The 13,022-nt window shown below is 36.1% G+C and overlaps 2 protein-coding genes across 2 annotated transcripts; one reads left to right on the top strand and one right to left on the bottom strand.

Annotated features, from left to right (window-relative positions):
* Positions 1-49: 49 nt before the first annotated feature.
* Positions 50-3,787, top strand: LOC131782307 (60S ribosome subunit biogenesis protein NIP7 homolog). Its single transcript, XM_066172022.1, has 5 exons — positions 50-168; positions 303-389; positions 1,835-1,973; positions 2,584-2,724; positions 3,647-3,787. The coding sequence occupies exons 1-5, from the start codon at positions 113-115 to the stop codon at positions 3,764-3,766; spliced, it is 543 nt and encodes a 180-aa protein (XP_066028119.1). The 5' UTR covers positions 50-112; the 3' UTR covers positions 3,767-3,787.
* A 1,988-nt stretch (positions 3,788-5,775) lies between these two features.
* On the bottom strand, positions 5,776-11,902 carry LOC136283357 (uncharacterized). Its single transcript, XM_066172021.1, has 6 exons — positions 11,838-11,902; positions 8,754-10,259; positions 8,003-8,130; positions 6,890-7,010; positions 6,644-6,726; positions 5,776-5,916 (listed from the first exon to the last, which is right to left on the bottom strand). Exons 2-6 carry the CDS (start codon positions 10,182-10,184, stop codon positions 5,865-5,867), a joined length of 1,815 nt encoding a protein of 604 aa, XP_066028118.1. The 5' UTR covers positions 10,185-10,259; positions 11,838-11,902; the 3' UTR covers positions 5,776-5,864.
* Positions 11,903-13,022: the final 1,120 nt, after the last annotated feature.

Below are 13,022 nucleotides of genomic sequence, written 5' to 3'. Positions count from 1 at the left end.
ACTTCATGTAACCTGGCTTTTGGTTTAACCGCTGACCAATCTACTTCCACGAAAAAGAGAAAGAAAACGAGATATCCACGTGAATATCCGTGCAAGAAATAAACAGTTTGGAATGAGGCCTTTAACAGAGGAAGAAACCCAAAGTGTGTTTGAAAAGCTGGAAAAATAGTGAGTACACCCTCTTTACTTTGTACTTTCGTGATCAATTTAATTATCTCATCACAAAGTAAAGTTTTAAAAGAGGTTTATTTCGGTGGCCGTAATATGACGATGCTAACTGTGTATATATTTTCATTTTGTAGTATTGGGGATAATATAAAACTTCTCATCGACAGACCAGATGGAAATTATTGTTTTAGACTGCATGATGACCGAGTATACTATGTAAGGTAAGTAGATGACGCTTTAGGAAAAAAAAAAGAGCAACGCTTATATTTACTATGCATACGAACATAGTTTTTGTTTGTGGTCATAGCTAAGATAATATCGATAACATTTTTACTCAGTGAGAGCTGTATGGCACAAGTGGGTTGAAATTTAATGTTTTTGGTGATAAATAGCTCCAGATGGAAGATCAGGAAGGTTTCCGTTGTTTAAATCCACAGTTTGCTTCTTATGTAGTAAAGGGGAATTTTTTTGAACCGAGCAGCACTTTGATAGTCTGAGGTACATTTCCATATTAACTATCCCCGGCAACTTGTTTGGATTTTATTTGGTGCAGTGTACTTGGAAAATTAAACTCTCTATAGAGAAGACTTGGCCCAGCTACTTTTGAATTATCAATGAAGAGGATAAAATATAAGTTAAATTGAATATATTGAATTGAATTAAATTAAATTGAATTAAATTGAATATATTTGAACTGACAAAACAAAGAGGTCTAATAATTTGTAGGCTGACTAATGCACTGAGTCATAATCCAGTTGTGTAAAGAAAAATAATTTTTTGGTGACTGAGTCATGTTAGTTTCTACTCCAAAGTGGGGGGAAATCCATCTCTGTTACTTAAGAACTTCACAGTTTTTCATGGGAAGAACACCTCTGGACCTATCAGAAACAAGGCTCTTTACACCTTATGTTCAGTGTGCTAGGGTTTCTAATCTAAATGCCTAAGTACTCCAAGCCTCAGTGGAAAGCATGTTATGAGAATATGCAGGATATTTGAAGCCATTGGCACCAGAAAAGAATTGAGGACCAAATGGAAACCTTAATAATTTATGAGCTGAAAATAGATCAAGCTGCAAATTTGTCCTCCTGATTTGAGTACTGACAACAGTCAAAGTATTGAATATCTTCACGATATTGTAGTAAGTTGCTGTCAACTATTGAGCTATTTTTTGACAACCTGGGCAGAGTCAAACTTCAAGTAAAATTGCCAAAGCTACTCACAAACACCAAAATGTGTCCTTTATTTAACCCTTACTGAGGGGATAACACAGTTTAAACAAATTTTCATGCTAATTGCATCAAAATATACATCATCGTGGCAACCTTAGAGGTTGCCACAGGTCATCTCAGTCATCTGCTTAGGAGAAATATCTTCTCATAACACTGTTGACACTTGTTGGTAAAGCATTTTTAACCAAACAAGACTTCACAAGTGTGAAAGCTTTTCAGAAATAGCAAGCAGTGGTAAGAAAATCACTACCTACTAAGTTATGTTTGTGCCTGTCTACTCAGTTGAAATACTTCTTTGAATTCTTTATAAAAAAAAAGGAGAGGTCTGTCTTATATTCCTGTTCTTCAAAAACAAGGATGCTTATGTCAAAATCCTCTAACAACTCCCAGTGTTTCCAAATTGTTGACTCATAGTTGTAATTTATTTTTGTTTTCAGTGAAGAAATCATGAGAAAAGCCACAAATATAGCCAGAGAAAACCTGATAAGTATTGGAACATGTATTGGGAAGTTTACAAAGACAAGAAAATTCAGACTTCACATTACAGCACTTGATTTCATGGCACCATATGCTAAAGTAAGTAATTATTACTCCAGTTCACATAATAAGAGGTGATATATTTTTGTTTTTTATTAGTTGTAACATGGTACTTGAAATCATGTTCATCTTTAGGCTCTCAAAAAAGATTGTATTGTGGAAACCTGTTAGTACAGTCACTGATGATGGGTGCAAATAAATTGGCCGCATATACAACATGGGTGTTTTACTAGGGCAGGATCAAACTTCATAATCATAAGGATCAAAATTTATTTCCTTTCATCTTGTTTGTAAGGAAAACAGTGAGGAGTGTTACTTACTTTGTAAAGTAAATTGGCCATTTGATCAGTAAATGACAGAGATCAATGAAATTGACATTTCAGGTGTTTTTGTTTTCTTAATGTAGTGGGATGAAATTATAAAGGATTGTACTGTTTGGGACTGTAAATGTGGCCATAGGTGACCACTTAAACATGTGTTTTTTATACAAAAATCTATGGCCATTTTCTCTGCCATAAAATAGTGGCCATAACAATGAGGTGACCATATTCACTATAAATACAGGGTTCCCCTGTATTTATAGTGAATATATTTTTATACACTGGAATGTTAAGAGCTACAATGTGTTATCTAAATTCTTCATTTTTAGTATAAAATCTGGGTGAAGCCAGCAGGAGAGCAGTCTTTTCTCTATGGGAATCATGTTTTGAAGTCTGGTCTTGGGAGGATAACAGAGAACACACCACAGTACCAAGGAGTTATTGTATACTCTATGAATGACCTTCCACTTGTGAGTGAAAAAAAACTGTCATCTTGAAGAGAGATTTTGTTCACATGTATCAAAATGGGATGGAATTTCTCCAAACATGTGAAAACATTGACAGTTAACCCTTTAATCCCTTTAAAGAGTGACAAGGTTCTAATTTCTCTTTACAATCTATCCTTGGAATCAATTTTTTAAGTCACAAGAATAAAGGAAATGATCAGCAAAGCTCTTGATAGTTTACAAATTCTCCTTGTTAGAACCTAGAAAATATATAGAGAACAGTATGGAGAATATGCATAATGATGTTAGGGTGTAAAGAGTTAATGACTTGTGATGTAAGAAGAGAAATATGGAAATCCTTATTTTGTCGTTAGATGGTCTCCTCTTGAATATAAGCCCATGTGGTGTGGGAAGGGAGTTATGAAATTCATAGAGAAATGAGGCAAGTGATGGAATTTACCATAAAAACCTTTAAATTCAGTTGTATGGGTGCGGCTCCTAATTTCACCCACCAAAGGTGCATCAAACATGATAAGGGCATTTTTGTGGTAGAGCATGTGTGTGTTAGGGCCTATTTGTAGGACAATTTCTCCTTAAAGGTCTGAAAGCTACCATTTTGAATTTAGAGTGCTATTCCTTTTCTTGACCTCAAGGAGTACCACAATGCAAAACTATCAAGTTTCCATCATTTTTGCCCAGGGATACAAGTGTGCTGGTCCATCTACAGGACTCGTATGATGTGGCACTGGTCTATCTAAAAGGCTCATATGATGTGGCACTTGTCCCAAAAGTAGGATTGGCAACAGAGAAAGCTGTCAGTGAGGGAGAAAATTATTTGTTCAAAACTTCAAATACACCTAATAAATTTCTTATTGAGTACTTCCCTCTCAAAGCATGGGGAAATCTCTTGAAATAGCTGCACTTACTAATTTTTCCTATTTTTCAGGGTTTTGGTGCCACATCTCGTTCAACACACGATTGTCGCCGAGCAAATCCTACAGATATCATTTGTTTCCATCAAGCTGATGTTGGGGAATACCTGAGATCTGAGGACACTTTGACATAACTAAATACTGAAAATAATGAAAGATCAGTTTTTAGGCATTTTTATCTTGTATTTGGAATTGTAATAACATTGAACTGTGGCTAGAAATTAACCCTTTACACCCTAACATCATTAAAGGTATTCCCTATACATTCACAAGGGTGCTGACAAGGAGAATTTGTGTAACAATCAACAGCTTCTTTTGCTGCTGATAAGTTTCTTTAATCTCAAGACCTTACTATATGATTCAGGGGTGACATTGTAAGGAGAAATTAGATGCTAGTCACTCCTAGAGGGTTATAGGATTAAGTGAAGAAATAGCCCCACTTGCCATCAGAGCAATAATCAGGACAAATATATTTTTCAATATTTATTTTGTAGGATGCCACTACTATCTAAAAAATGGAATATTTTCTGTTCATGAATAAAAAATCACTTTAAAAAAATTTTAAATCAAGCCCTCTGTAGAAACCAATCCCCCAGCCAGCCTCAATCTGCACAGGTGTCCATAGGAGTTTGACCTTTGCACAAATCATGCACACGAAAAGGTGTTAGCTCAAGTTGGCAGAGAGCTTACAGAAGAACTATTTCAGTAGTATTACATAATAACTGCATGACTGAATGAAATGCTTTAGAAAGTTCTATGGTATGCATGCCAATAACAATAACAATTTCTGATAACATTTATTTAGAAACCAATAATAATAATAATAATAAACTTTATTTACGTGTCAAATAAGATAGCAGTTTCCCACTAAGTAAGGACACCTAAACTAAACTAATCTAATCCATATAAAACTAAGCATTAAAAATTTATTGGAAATATGATAAAAGAGCTCTTCCCATATAAAACTACCCTACCCCGAAATAGTAGACCCCATGTTTATATTACCCTAGCCTGTATAATAAGATAATAACCTTAATATAATGAGATAATAAGATAATAATAATTACAATAATATGATCTTGATAATATTTAAAATATTTAAGATTTACATAAAATACAGTTCTTGCAATTATTCGAAGAGATTAAACCTTGTATATCTACTTTATGTAAAGCGTTTTTAAATTCTTGCAGCGTTCTTAGTGCTCTTATTTTTCCATCTAACTTAGACCAGATTACTGAACTTAAGTACCTAAGAGAGTGCTTACCATAGCGCGTAGTACTAACTCTAGGGATAATGAAATCATTGTTTCTTAAATTATATTTGTTGTTATTAATAACAAACAGGTTCTTGATATTATTAGGGCACAGATCATTTTTAACTTTAAACATTAACACAGCTATGTCATGTAATCGCCTATTACATAAGGTTTTTAAATTAGCCCTCTTAAGGAGGTCGCTATATGATGATATGCTATCACAATAAACGGCTCTAAGGGCCCGTTCTTGTACCCTCTCTAATTTTCTAGAATCACTAGCTTTGCAACAATTCCATACAATACTACAGTAAGTTAAATAAGGCAGAATAGCAGCCTTAAAAAGTTGTAATTTAGCCTTGGCTGGGATTAACTTCCTTAATCTATTAATTACACCCACCCTTTGACTGCTTTTTTTACAGATGTTACTTATGTGATCTGGGTTTTAAAATCAGGAACAGAGACATTAAGAACTTAATTTTTCCTTAGATTTCAAGTAGTCACTAACTTGTATTTTTAATGTCCTTAATTTAAAGTTGATAAACATTGCATTGTGAAGAAAACAATTTTCAACTGTTTTTAACAAGACAGCTTTAACACATGTTTAGGCTCTGATGTGAATGTGGTATTGGTCTCAACCATTTGCAAGTGCAAACTTATGTAATATAAAAATGCATTTATCATGAATATGAAAAATATACTTCTAAAGAAAATAAAAATATATTAATCCTAAATATAAAAAAAAGACTAATCACAATTAGTTTAAAAAATAACTCACTATTGCAACAGTTTCCTTCTTTCTTGTTTCAAACCACTTTAATTTATATTTCTACCAAAGCATTTTGATCATTTTAACCATTCATCTCTCTCTTCATTCATCAGTAATAAACACTTTCATTTTCCTTTTATTTTCCTTATGTTTTAAGTGAGCTTGAAGAATTCCAGCTTTTATTCACTATCTTGGCTTGAATCCTCTGTTTCAAGAAGTTACTGCTGTACCTAACCCAAAGGCACATATTGGGCAATTATGTCTAGAAGCAAAAGAAACAAAAACTGTGAGTACAGAGCCCTCTGCAAATTTCATTACAGGTGGGGAAAAAAAAGGAGTGATCACGTCGCAGATAGGTTTAATTATGCATCTGATTGGTCCAGATGAAAGTTTTCTAGACCAATCACAGAGTGAAGTGATGGAAAGCCAATGCAATCCCGCTTTCTTTTGACACTTGTTTGGAATCGCTCTTAATAAATAAGAATTCAAAGTCAGTAAAGCTCAAGAAAACATGAATGACCAAGTTGCAATTGATTTCAGTTTAACACTTGATTGGTTAGGAGGCTGGTGCAAGTTTTCTACAAAACCAAAGATATCCTGGACTTCTTTCAACCCTAAATAAAAAAATGTCATTTGATATTGTACCTCATTACCTAACAGGGGGCTATTTGTTACATCCACAGAATAAATGGGTTTGATGTTTACATCCCTGGAGCATAATGGTGTTTTCATGGCAACAAGTAAAAGAAGTCCTAATACATCAATTGATAATGGCAAAAACCATTTCAGAATGACAGCATTGTCTTCTCAAAGGACAAACGCCATTATCCCTTTCCATATTTGGAAACTGTATTGATGATATCTGATAATCATAACGACAATCATTTATTATGGTTATCATCACCACTATTACTTAAGTTATACTCTCATAAATTGATATTCTTTAAAATGTTACAAACAGTTGCTACAAACTTTTTAAGCATACTTACATGCCTTTCTGTTCCATTGCAATGACACACTTTCTATGAAGCTTGTGTGAGCATGGAAGGATTTGACAACCACTGAACAAGTCCTAAAATAATGTACAGAATTTAACATGTCAGTAACACTCTTACTGGAAATGAGTTGTGTCTCCTGGGGCTTTTGATAATCATTTAAGATCATTGCTAGAAAGCGTGAATTCCCTGCTTTGTGTCTGAAGCAATGTGAAAGTATGAAATGTGATTTATAATTACTTCCAAGCAGATGCAACACTCATCGTGTCCTGAGTTTGGCTTGCATTTGTGGTTTCCTTCCAGTTGCTTTTCCAGGCAAATATTGCACACGTCACAGTGAAAGGATGTGTCCTTGCCAATGCTGAAAAGAAGTTTTTGGAAATTTAATGATAGGGCCATCACATCACTAACGTTATTCCAAGCTGGCAGATTTGTCTCCCAAAGCAAAAACTATTGGAATGTTCTTTGCAAAGGTAGAACAGGCCAGTGTACAAGGTACTGTTTTCTTCTTCAATCTATGGTACATATCTTTATGACCTTTTGGAAGTTGTTCAAAATTTTGTTGTGCAATGCAATACTTTGCATTACTTCACTCCCAGTAGCACTCGGAACAGATTTTGTTGGCCAAGGCAGAGTAGCCTCAGTTTCAAAAACCGCCCAGAGAAATATTATTTAAAAAAAGTTTTAAAGGACCTATGAGTTGCCAGTAATTATAACAGCCATTGTTGTATTCCCTTGAAAATATCTCCCTTGGGTTTAAAGAAAACAATACATTCTAAAAAAGATTTTGACTCAGTATATAACTGGAAGTTTCAATGTTTACCATACCAGGTAACAAATGTGTCTCTGAGTTGTACAGGGCGTGAAATTAATTTTTTTTTTCTGATAGCCACTTCGTTCCTAAATTCGTCAAAGTGGTAGCCAATTCAAAAAAAGTTGGTCACCATTTTCAAAGACAAACAAAACCTTTTTTTACGCACGTTCTAGATAGACCCTTCAAATTTAAGTTAGGGGAAAGATCTTTAACGTGCTACAAAGTGGACACTAGGATGGATGATATGCAACGTTCAAGCTCACCTAAATCCAAGATGGCGTATAGTTATCGATCTAGAAGCATGTGCTGAGTTTTGGAAACAAACTTAACAAGGAAGTTTGCCGCAGATTTATCTTTGCAAATCTTTTTTATCCCCTATATCTCTTGGTAAGGTTATGATGAAACATTCTAGTCGCCAATTTGGCAACTAATTTTCAGGATTTGGTTGCCAAAGTGGAAAATTGAGTCGCATTGGCGCCTGTATTATAGGCACAATTTCACGCCCTGTTGTAGTATATTTCAATTGAAAAACAACCCACCGGCAGATTTCACACTTCTCGCAGTGGAAAGGGTTCTTGTCAACTGCTATAAAATGCTTACACTTTGGGCAGAAATATTCTGAAAATTTTGTACCACAGCATTTGCAGAATTGACTTCCTTCATTAATCTGAAATAAATTAGAATATCATCAGTCAGAGGGTGTTATCTTAAAAAGTGTGATTTTTTAATTCCACAATATTGCAAGGAAGTTGTTTATCCCTCTGCCAGTTTGACTAAAAATTGTGCAAAATACGTGTCAAAAGCAATTTCTGTAGCAATGTTGTGCAGCAATTTGAGTGACACATGACTATACAGCTGGACATTGGAGCCAAGTTCTCTTGTTTCAACTGAGTCATTGGTTTCCCATCATAGAACTGTTTAATAAATCTAAAGACTCACCCGCTTCTCACCCAGTCAGATGCCAAACTAAAACCAGCAGGTGCCTGAGCATAACTGTTTTCACGCGTTTGATGCTAATTGCATAAAATCACTATCTTCTCAATGGTTCATTGTAATTTTTTCCTTTGATCTGATTGCCCTTCATGTTCGCAAGGAATTGGGTTTTGACATTGCTCAAGCCAAAAACTTTCTGCTGATCTTGGTTTTCTGATCAATCTGAAGTTACATGTACCTCACTCCCATGGGATCTTTACATGAGGAATTTTGGGATAAAATCTGGTTTTTGTAGCTATGTTTTGCTATTATGCTACTTCTGTCCGACAGGATTCCAAGTATACAAAAGATACTAACCTCTTCTTCCCATCCACAATTTGTACACTTGACATGCGTCGCATGACGTGCCTTCTTACCATAACCAGGGCATGTCCCTGATAAATTGTGACACTGGTGGCATGGATAAAACACTCTGCAACAAGGAAACTTGACACTACATCTCCGCTGGTAATGGTTGCACTGCCATTGGGGAGTATCCTGAATGGGAAGGCTCTCCTCTGTGGTTCTGTTTTCTCTTACCCTTGTTTCCGTTTCTCTTTGCTCTTCTAATTCTCTTTCCATTCTCTCTATCCTTTCTCTCTCTGTCCTTTCTCTCACCTCTCTTTGCCTCCTTTCTCTTTCGTTTTCAGCCAGTTGAAGTGAAACCAGTGAAGGGTCTCTAGGTGACACAAAAGCAAAGGAACTTTCCTGTTGATAATTGGATGGGCCATGGCTCCTCAAGTTTTCCTGCTGTCTAACTAGATGAACCATTTCTGATGAGGTCAAACCACTATTTGCCTGGGTATCTCCACAGGAGGGCCAGTACCTGTTGAAGTCCACCATGCATTCTTGTCCATGACTGCTTAACACATCATAGGTGGAAGTAACTGGGGCTGCACTTCCTAAAATCCTGCTTGAAGAGAATTGCCAAGTGGTGGTAGAAAAATTTGGTGCGGTAACAGCAGGATATCTCACAGCGGGTGCCAATGGCCTGACTCCAAGTGAAGGTGATGCTGTGCAAGTCTCATTTCCTACAAAAAGGTCTCCACCACTTGAAAAGCTTGTTTGACGTTTGTTTCTTGGCAGGTTTTCATCCCAGTTAAACGAGTCAATGCCTTGGCTGAAGCCACTGGCACTGGGGAACTGCCCCATCATTGATGTCACAGGTTGGTAATTCACTGGCATTGGATCTCTGTACCGTGAACTCGATCCCCTTAAATATGCATTCCCTAACACTGACCTGCTTCTTTCTGGGGCTGGCAAACAGTGAAGGCTCCAAAGTGAGGAGGAACCAATATTACTGCTTATAGGGTGTTGATTCCAATCGTTTGAATTCTCATTGATAGGTGGCATGTCATAACTTTCTACAAATGAGCTCTGTGGAAGACTCGGATCTGTTGAGTGCCGGGCGAGGAAGTTTCGATCAATACCAGTTGTATCACAAGATGGTATCTTCCCATCGTGATAGTTTGATTCATATGCATTAAAAAGCACTGGATTGTGCAGAATAATTTTTAGTCCTGCTCTTTCACTTGTAGCTTCACCATCTCTTTCTGTTGAAAGCTCAGCATTGCTTCCTACTTTAAATCTGTTAGATCTTTGCTGGTCTTTGGCTTTCTTGTCACTTCCATTGTTGGAACTTTCACAAGAACTGTCAATAGTGCTGCTGATACTACTGCTTCTGGCAAATGCAATTGCAATTGCAATTGCCAATAATGTTAAGGCAATTTCCAATGTAAATTCAAGCATAATATGCAAAATTCAGTAGCATAATACCATATATCATCAGGCCAGCTTTCTTGCTCATCAAGACATCCAATTTTTCTGAGAAATCATGAATTAAGAGAAAGTCTGGATAGCAGCAGATGGTAATGATTTAAGAAAATAAACAACAATTTTTAAGAACATTTTTCAACAGTTCAGAAGAAGAACTGTTGAAACATGTTTTTAAAAAGTGTTGTTTATTTTCTTAAATCAAGAGAAGTATTTAGGTTCTCTAATACTTAAGGAAAACAAAAAGGTTCCTGAAAATCTGGCTCTAATACTCAGATGAACAAATTACCAAAACTCTACATGTGGATCAAGTAGTACATAAAAATAACACAACTTACCAACACTTTCCCTGCCATGCTCCATACTCAAAACCAAGTTTAAGGATGTTGCCAACTATGCAACACTCTAACTTTAAAATTTGATTAGGAGTTTTTTAACTGGAAATTTGAGAAGTGAGGTCATATTTAAAATTTATTGAGCATTTTTTCGCTATAAATTTGCATTACAAAGTAACAGAGTACTTGTGGTATCATCCCAATTTAAAAAAGGGAAAGTAGTTTCACTCATCTTTTGCTCTCCAAATTCATTGATTTGCCCGAACTTTTAAACTGATTTACAGGAAATTTCTGCCGGTTCCCAGACGATGATATGGTAGGTGGTGGAAGGTGAATTCATTCAAGGTTTGATGTCCAAAATTAAGCTTTCCTCAAGTAATGCTAGTTGAAATTTGAGACTTCGTGAGATAACTTGAGTCTGTTTTAGGTTGAATTCTTTATCAGAATTTGTCTGAACTTAACTTTTGAAAATCACCCAACAAAAAATGTTTTTATTATTACAATAATAAAAATGTTCTCCTTCAAGAGTAAATGCAGAATACCCTGCTACTTTGGTCCACCTCAGTTACATGTGTCGTGAGGCTCTGAAGATCGAGGCCTAACGACGTTATTTTTATTCAATGACATGTAAATGAGTGGCAGAGTATTCTGCAGTTTAGCCCCCAGACATTTCTTTGTAATTGTTTCTCCGCCATGTTTAAAGGCTTGGAGAGGTGAAAAATGATCGATGACTCAGATTTCTGATAATAATCCGCGAAAACTTGCGGCGGCTTACCGAGTTTACCAGAATCGGCGTGGGATATTGAATTGATTCCGTAAAAAAGATTATGCAATGTAAGAAGAACCTAGCAACGAGGAAAGATTAATAGAACTGTTCAATTGAACAATTTCACTCTAACGACAGGTATTGAAACATATTTTAGATGATAAGAAATTCGAACACGTGGCGCTTACAATTTTCCTATAACTTGCAGCGGTCTACCGAGTTTACCAGAATCGGCGTGCGATATTAAATTGATTCCATAAAAACGATTATGAAATGTAAGAAGAACCTAGCAACGAGGGAAGATTAATAGAATTAATCAATTGAATAATTTCTGTCTACTAACGACAGGTATTGAAACATTTTAGATGTAAAGAATCCGAACATGTGGCGCTTACAAATTTCGTATCGTAATAATTTACGCCCTAAGTCTAGCTTGTGTCATGTAACTAAGTCATGAAAGGGTAAGATCAGGTTAGGATAGCATAAATAAGAAACATACATTGAAAGTTCTATCTAAACTTAACTTACTTCAAAATTGTTCAACAACAGCGTCCCTTTCTCCACCTTTCTCCTTTCTCCTTTCTCTTTCTTTCGCAGAGTACTAATCAACTACGCACTCCGAGTGCGCTGCATTGTGGTAGCAAAAAAGAACTATTTCGGTAGTATAACGTAATAGCTGCATGATCTGATGAAATGTTATAGAAAGTTCTATGATATGCATGTCAGCGTGACTAAGCAGTCTGGAGATTTCTAGATGCTTACATTCACAATAACAATTACTGATAATATTGATTTAGAAACCAATAGCAATGACGAATAAGTAGAAGAGTTCAGTTGATCGAGTCGTCAACAGAGACATTAAGAACTTAATTTTTCCTTAGATTTTAAGTAGTCACTAACTCGTATTTTTAACGTGCTAAATTTGAAGTCGATAAACATTGCATTGTGAAGAAAACAATTTCAAGTGGTAAATGGATGCTTTTAAATAATCTCTAGTTAAACAACGACAAGACTGAACTCCTGATTCTGCTTGCTAAACATCGCACTAAGCCACCATTAGATTCGATTACTGTGGGTGATGCTACTGTCGAGCGCACGGAACATTGGTGCCATCTTCGAAGATACCATGAGTTTCGAGGAACACGTCAATGATCTATGCAAGACTGCTTTTTATCACATCAGAAACATTAGTCGCATACGTCCATGCCTTAGTATTCACTCAACCAAAACACTAGTGCATGTATTAGTAATGTCTCGCTTAGATCAATGTAATTCGCTTCTTAATGGCCAACCTGATTATCTTCTTCAGATACTACAATATGTTATGAACGCAGCAGCAAAAGTGATCACTTGCAAACAAAAGCTTGACCATGTCACACCACTACTTATTGAGCTACACTGGCTCCCCGTCTGTCAGCGTATTATTTTTAAGATTTTACTGTACACCTTCAAGGCACTCCATGGCGCGGCTCCAACGTACTTGACCGAGCTCATCAGTCCTTATGTTCCTTGGCGAGCTCTCAGGTCTGCTGACCAACTTCTACAGGAGCAACCAACACACAAGCTCAAATTGACTGGCCTGAGGGCTTTCTCAGAGTGAGAAGTGCGCGCCTTACCTCTGGAACTCGGTTCCATTTGAGATTAAAAGTAGCGTATCTGTCTCTATTTTTAAAGCTAAGCTTAAGATCTATCTTTTTCGACAAGCATATTTTT

This window comes from Pocillopora verrucosa, chromosome 9, assembly GCF_036669915.1.
Source record: "Pocillopora verrucosa isolate sample1 chromosome 9, ASM3666991v2, whole genome shotgun sequence".
NCBI classification, from domain to species: domain Eukaryota; kingdom Metazoa; phylum Cnidaria; class Anthozoa; order Scleractinia; family Pocilloporidae; genus Pocillopora; species Pocillopora verrucosa.
The sequence above is the reverse complement of the archived record's forward strand: the minus strand, read 5'-3'. Positions and strand labels throughout refer to the sequence as shown.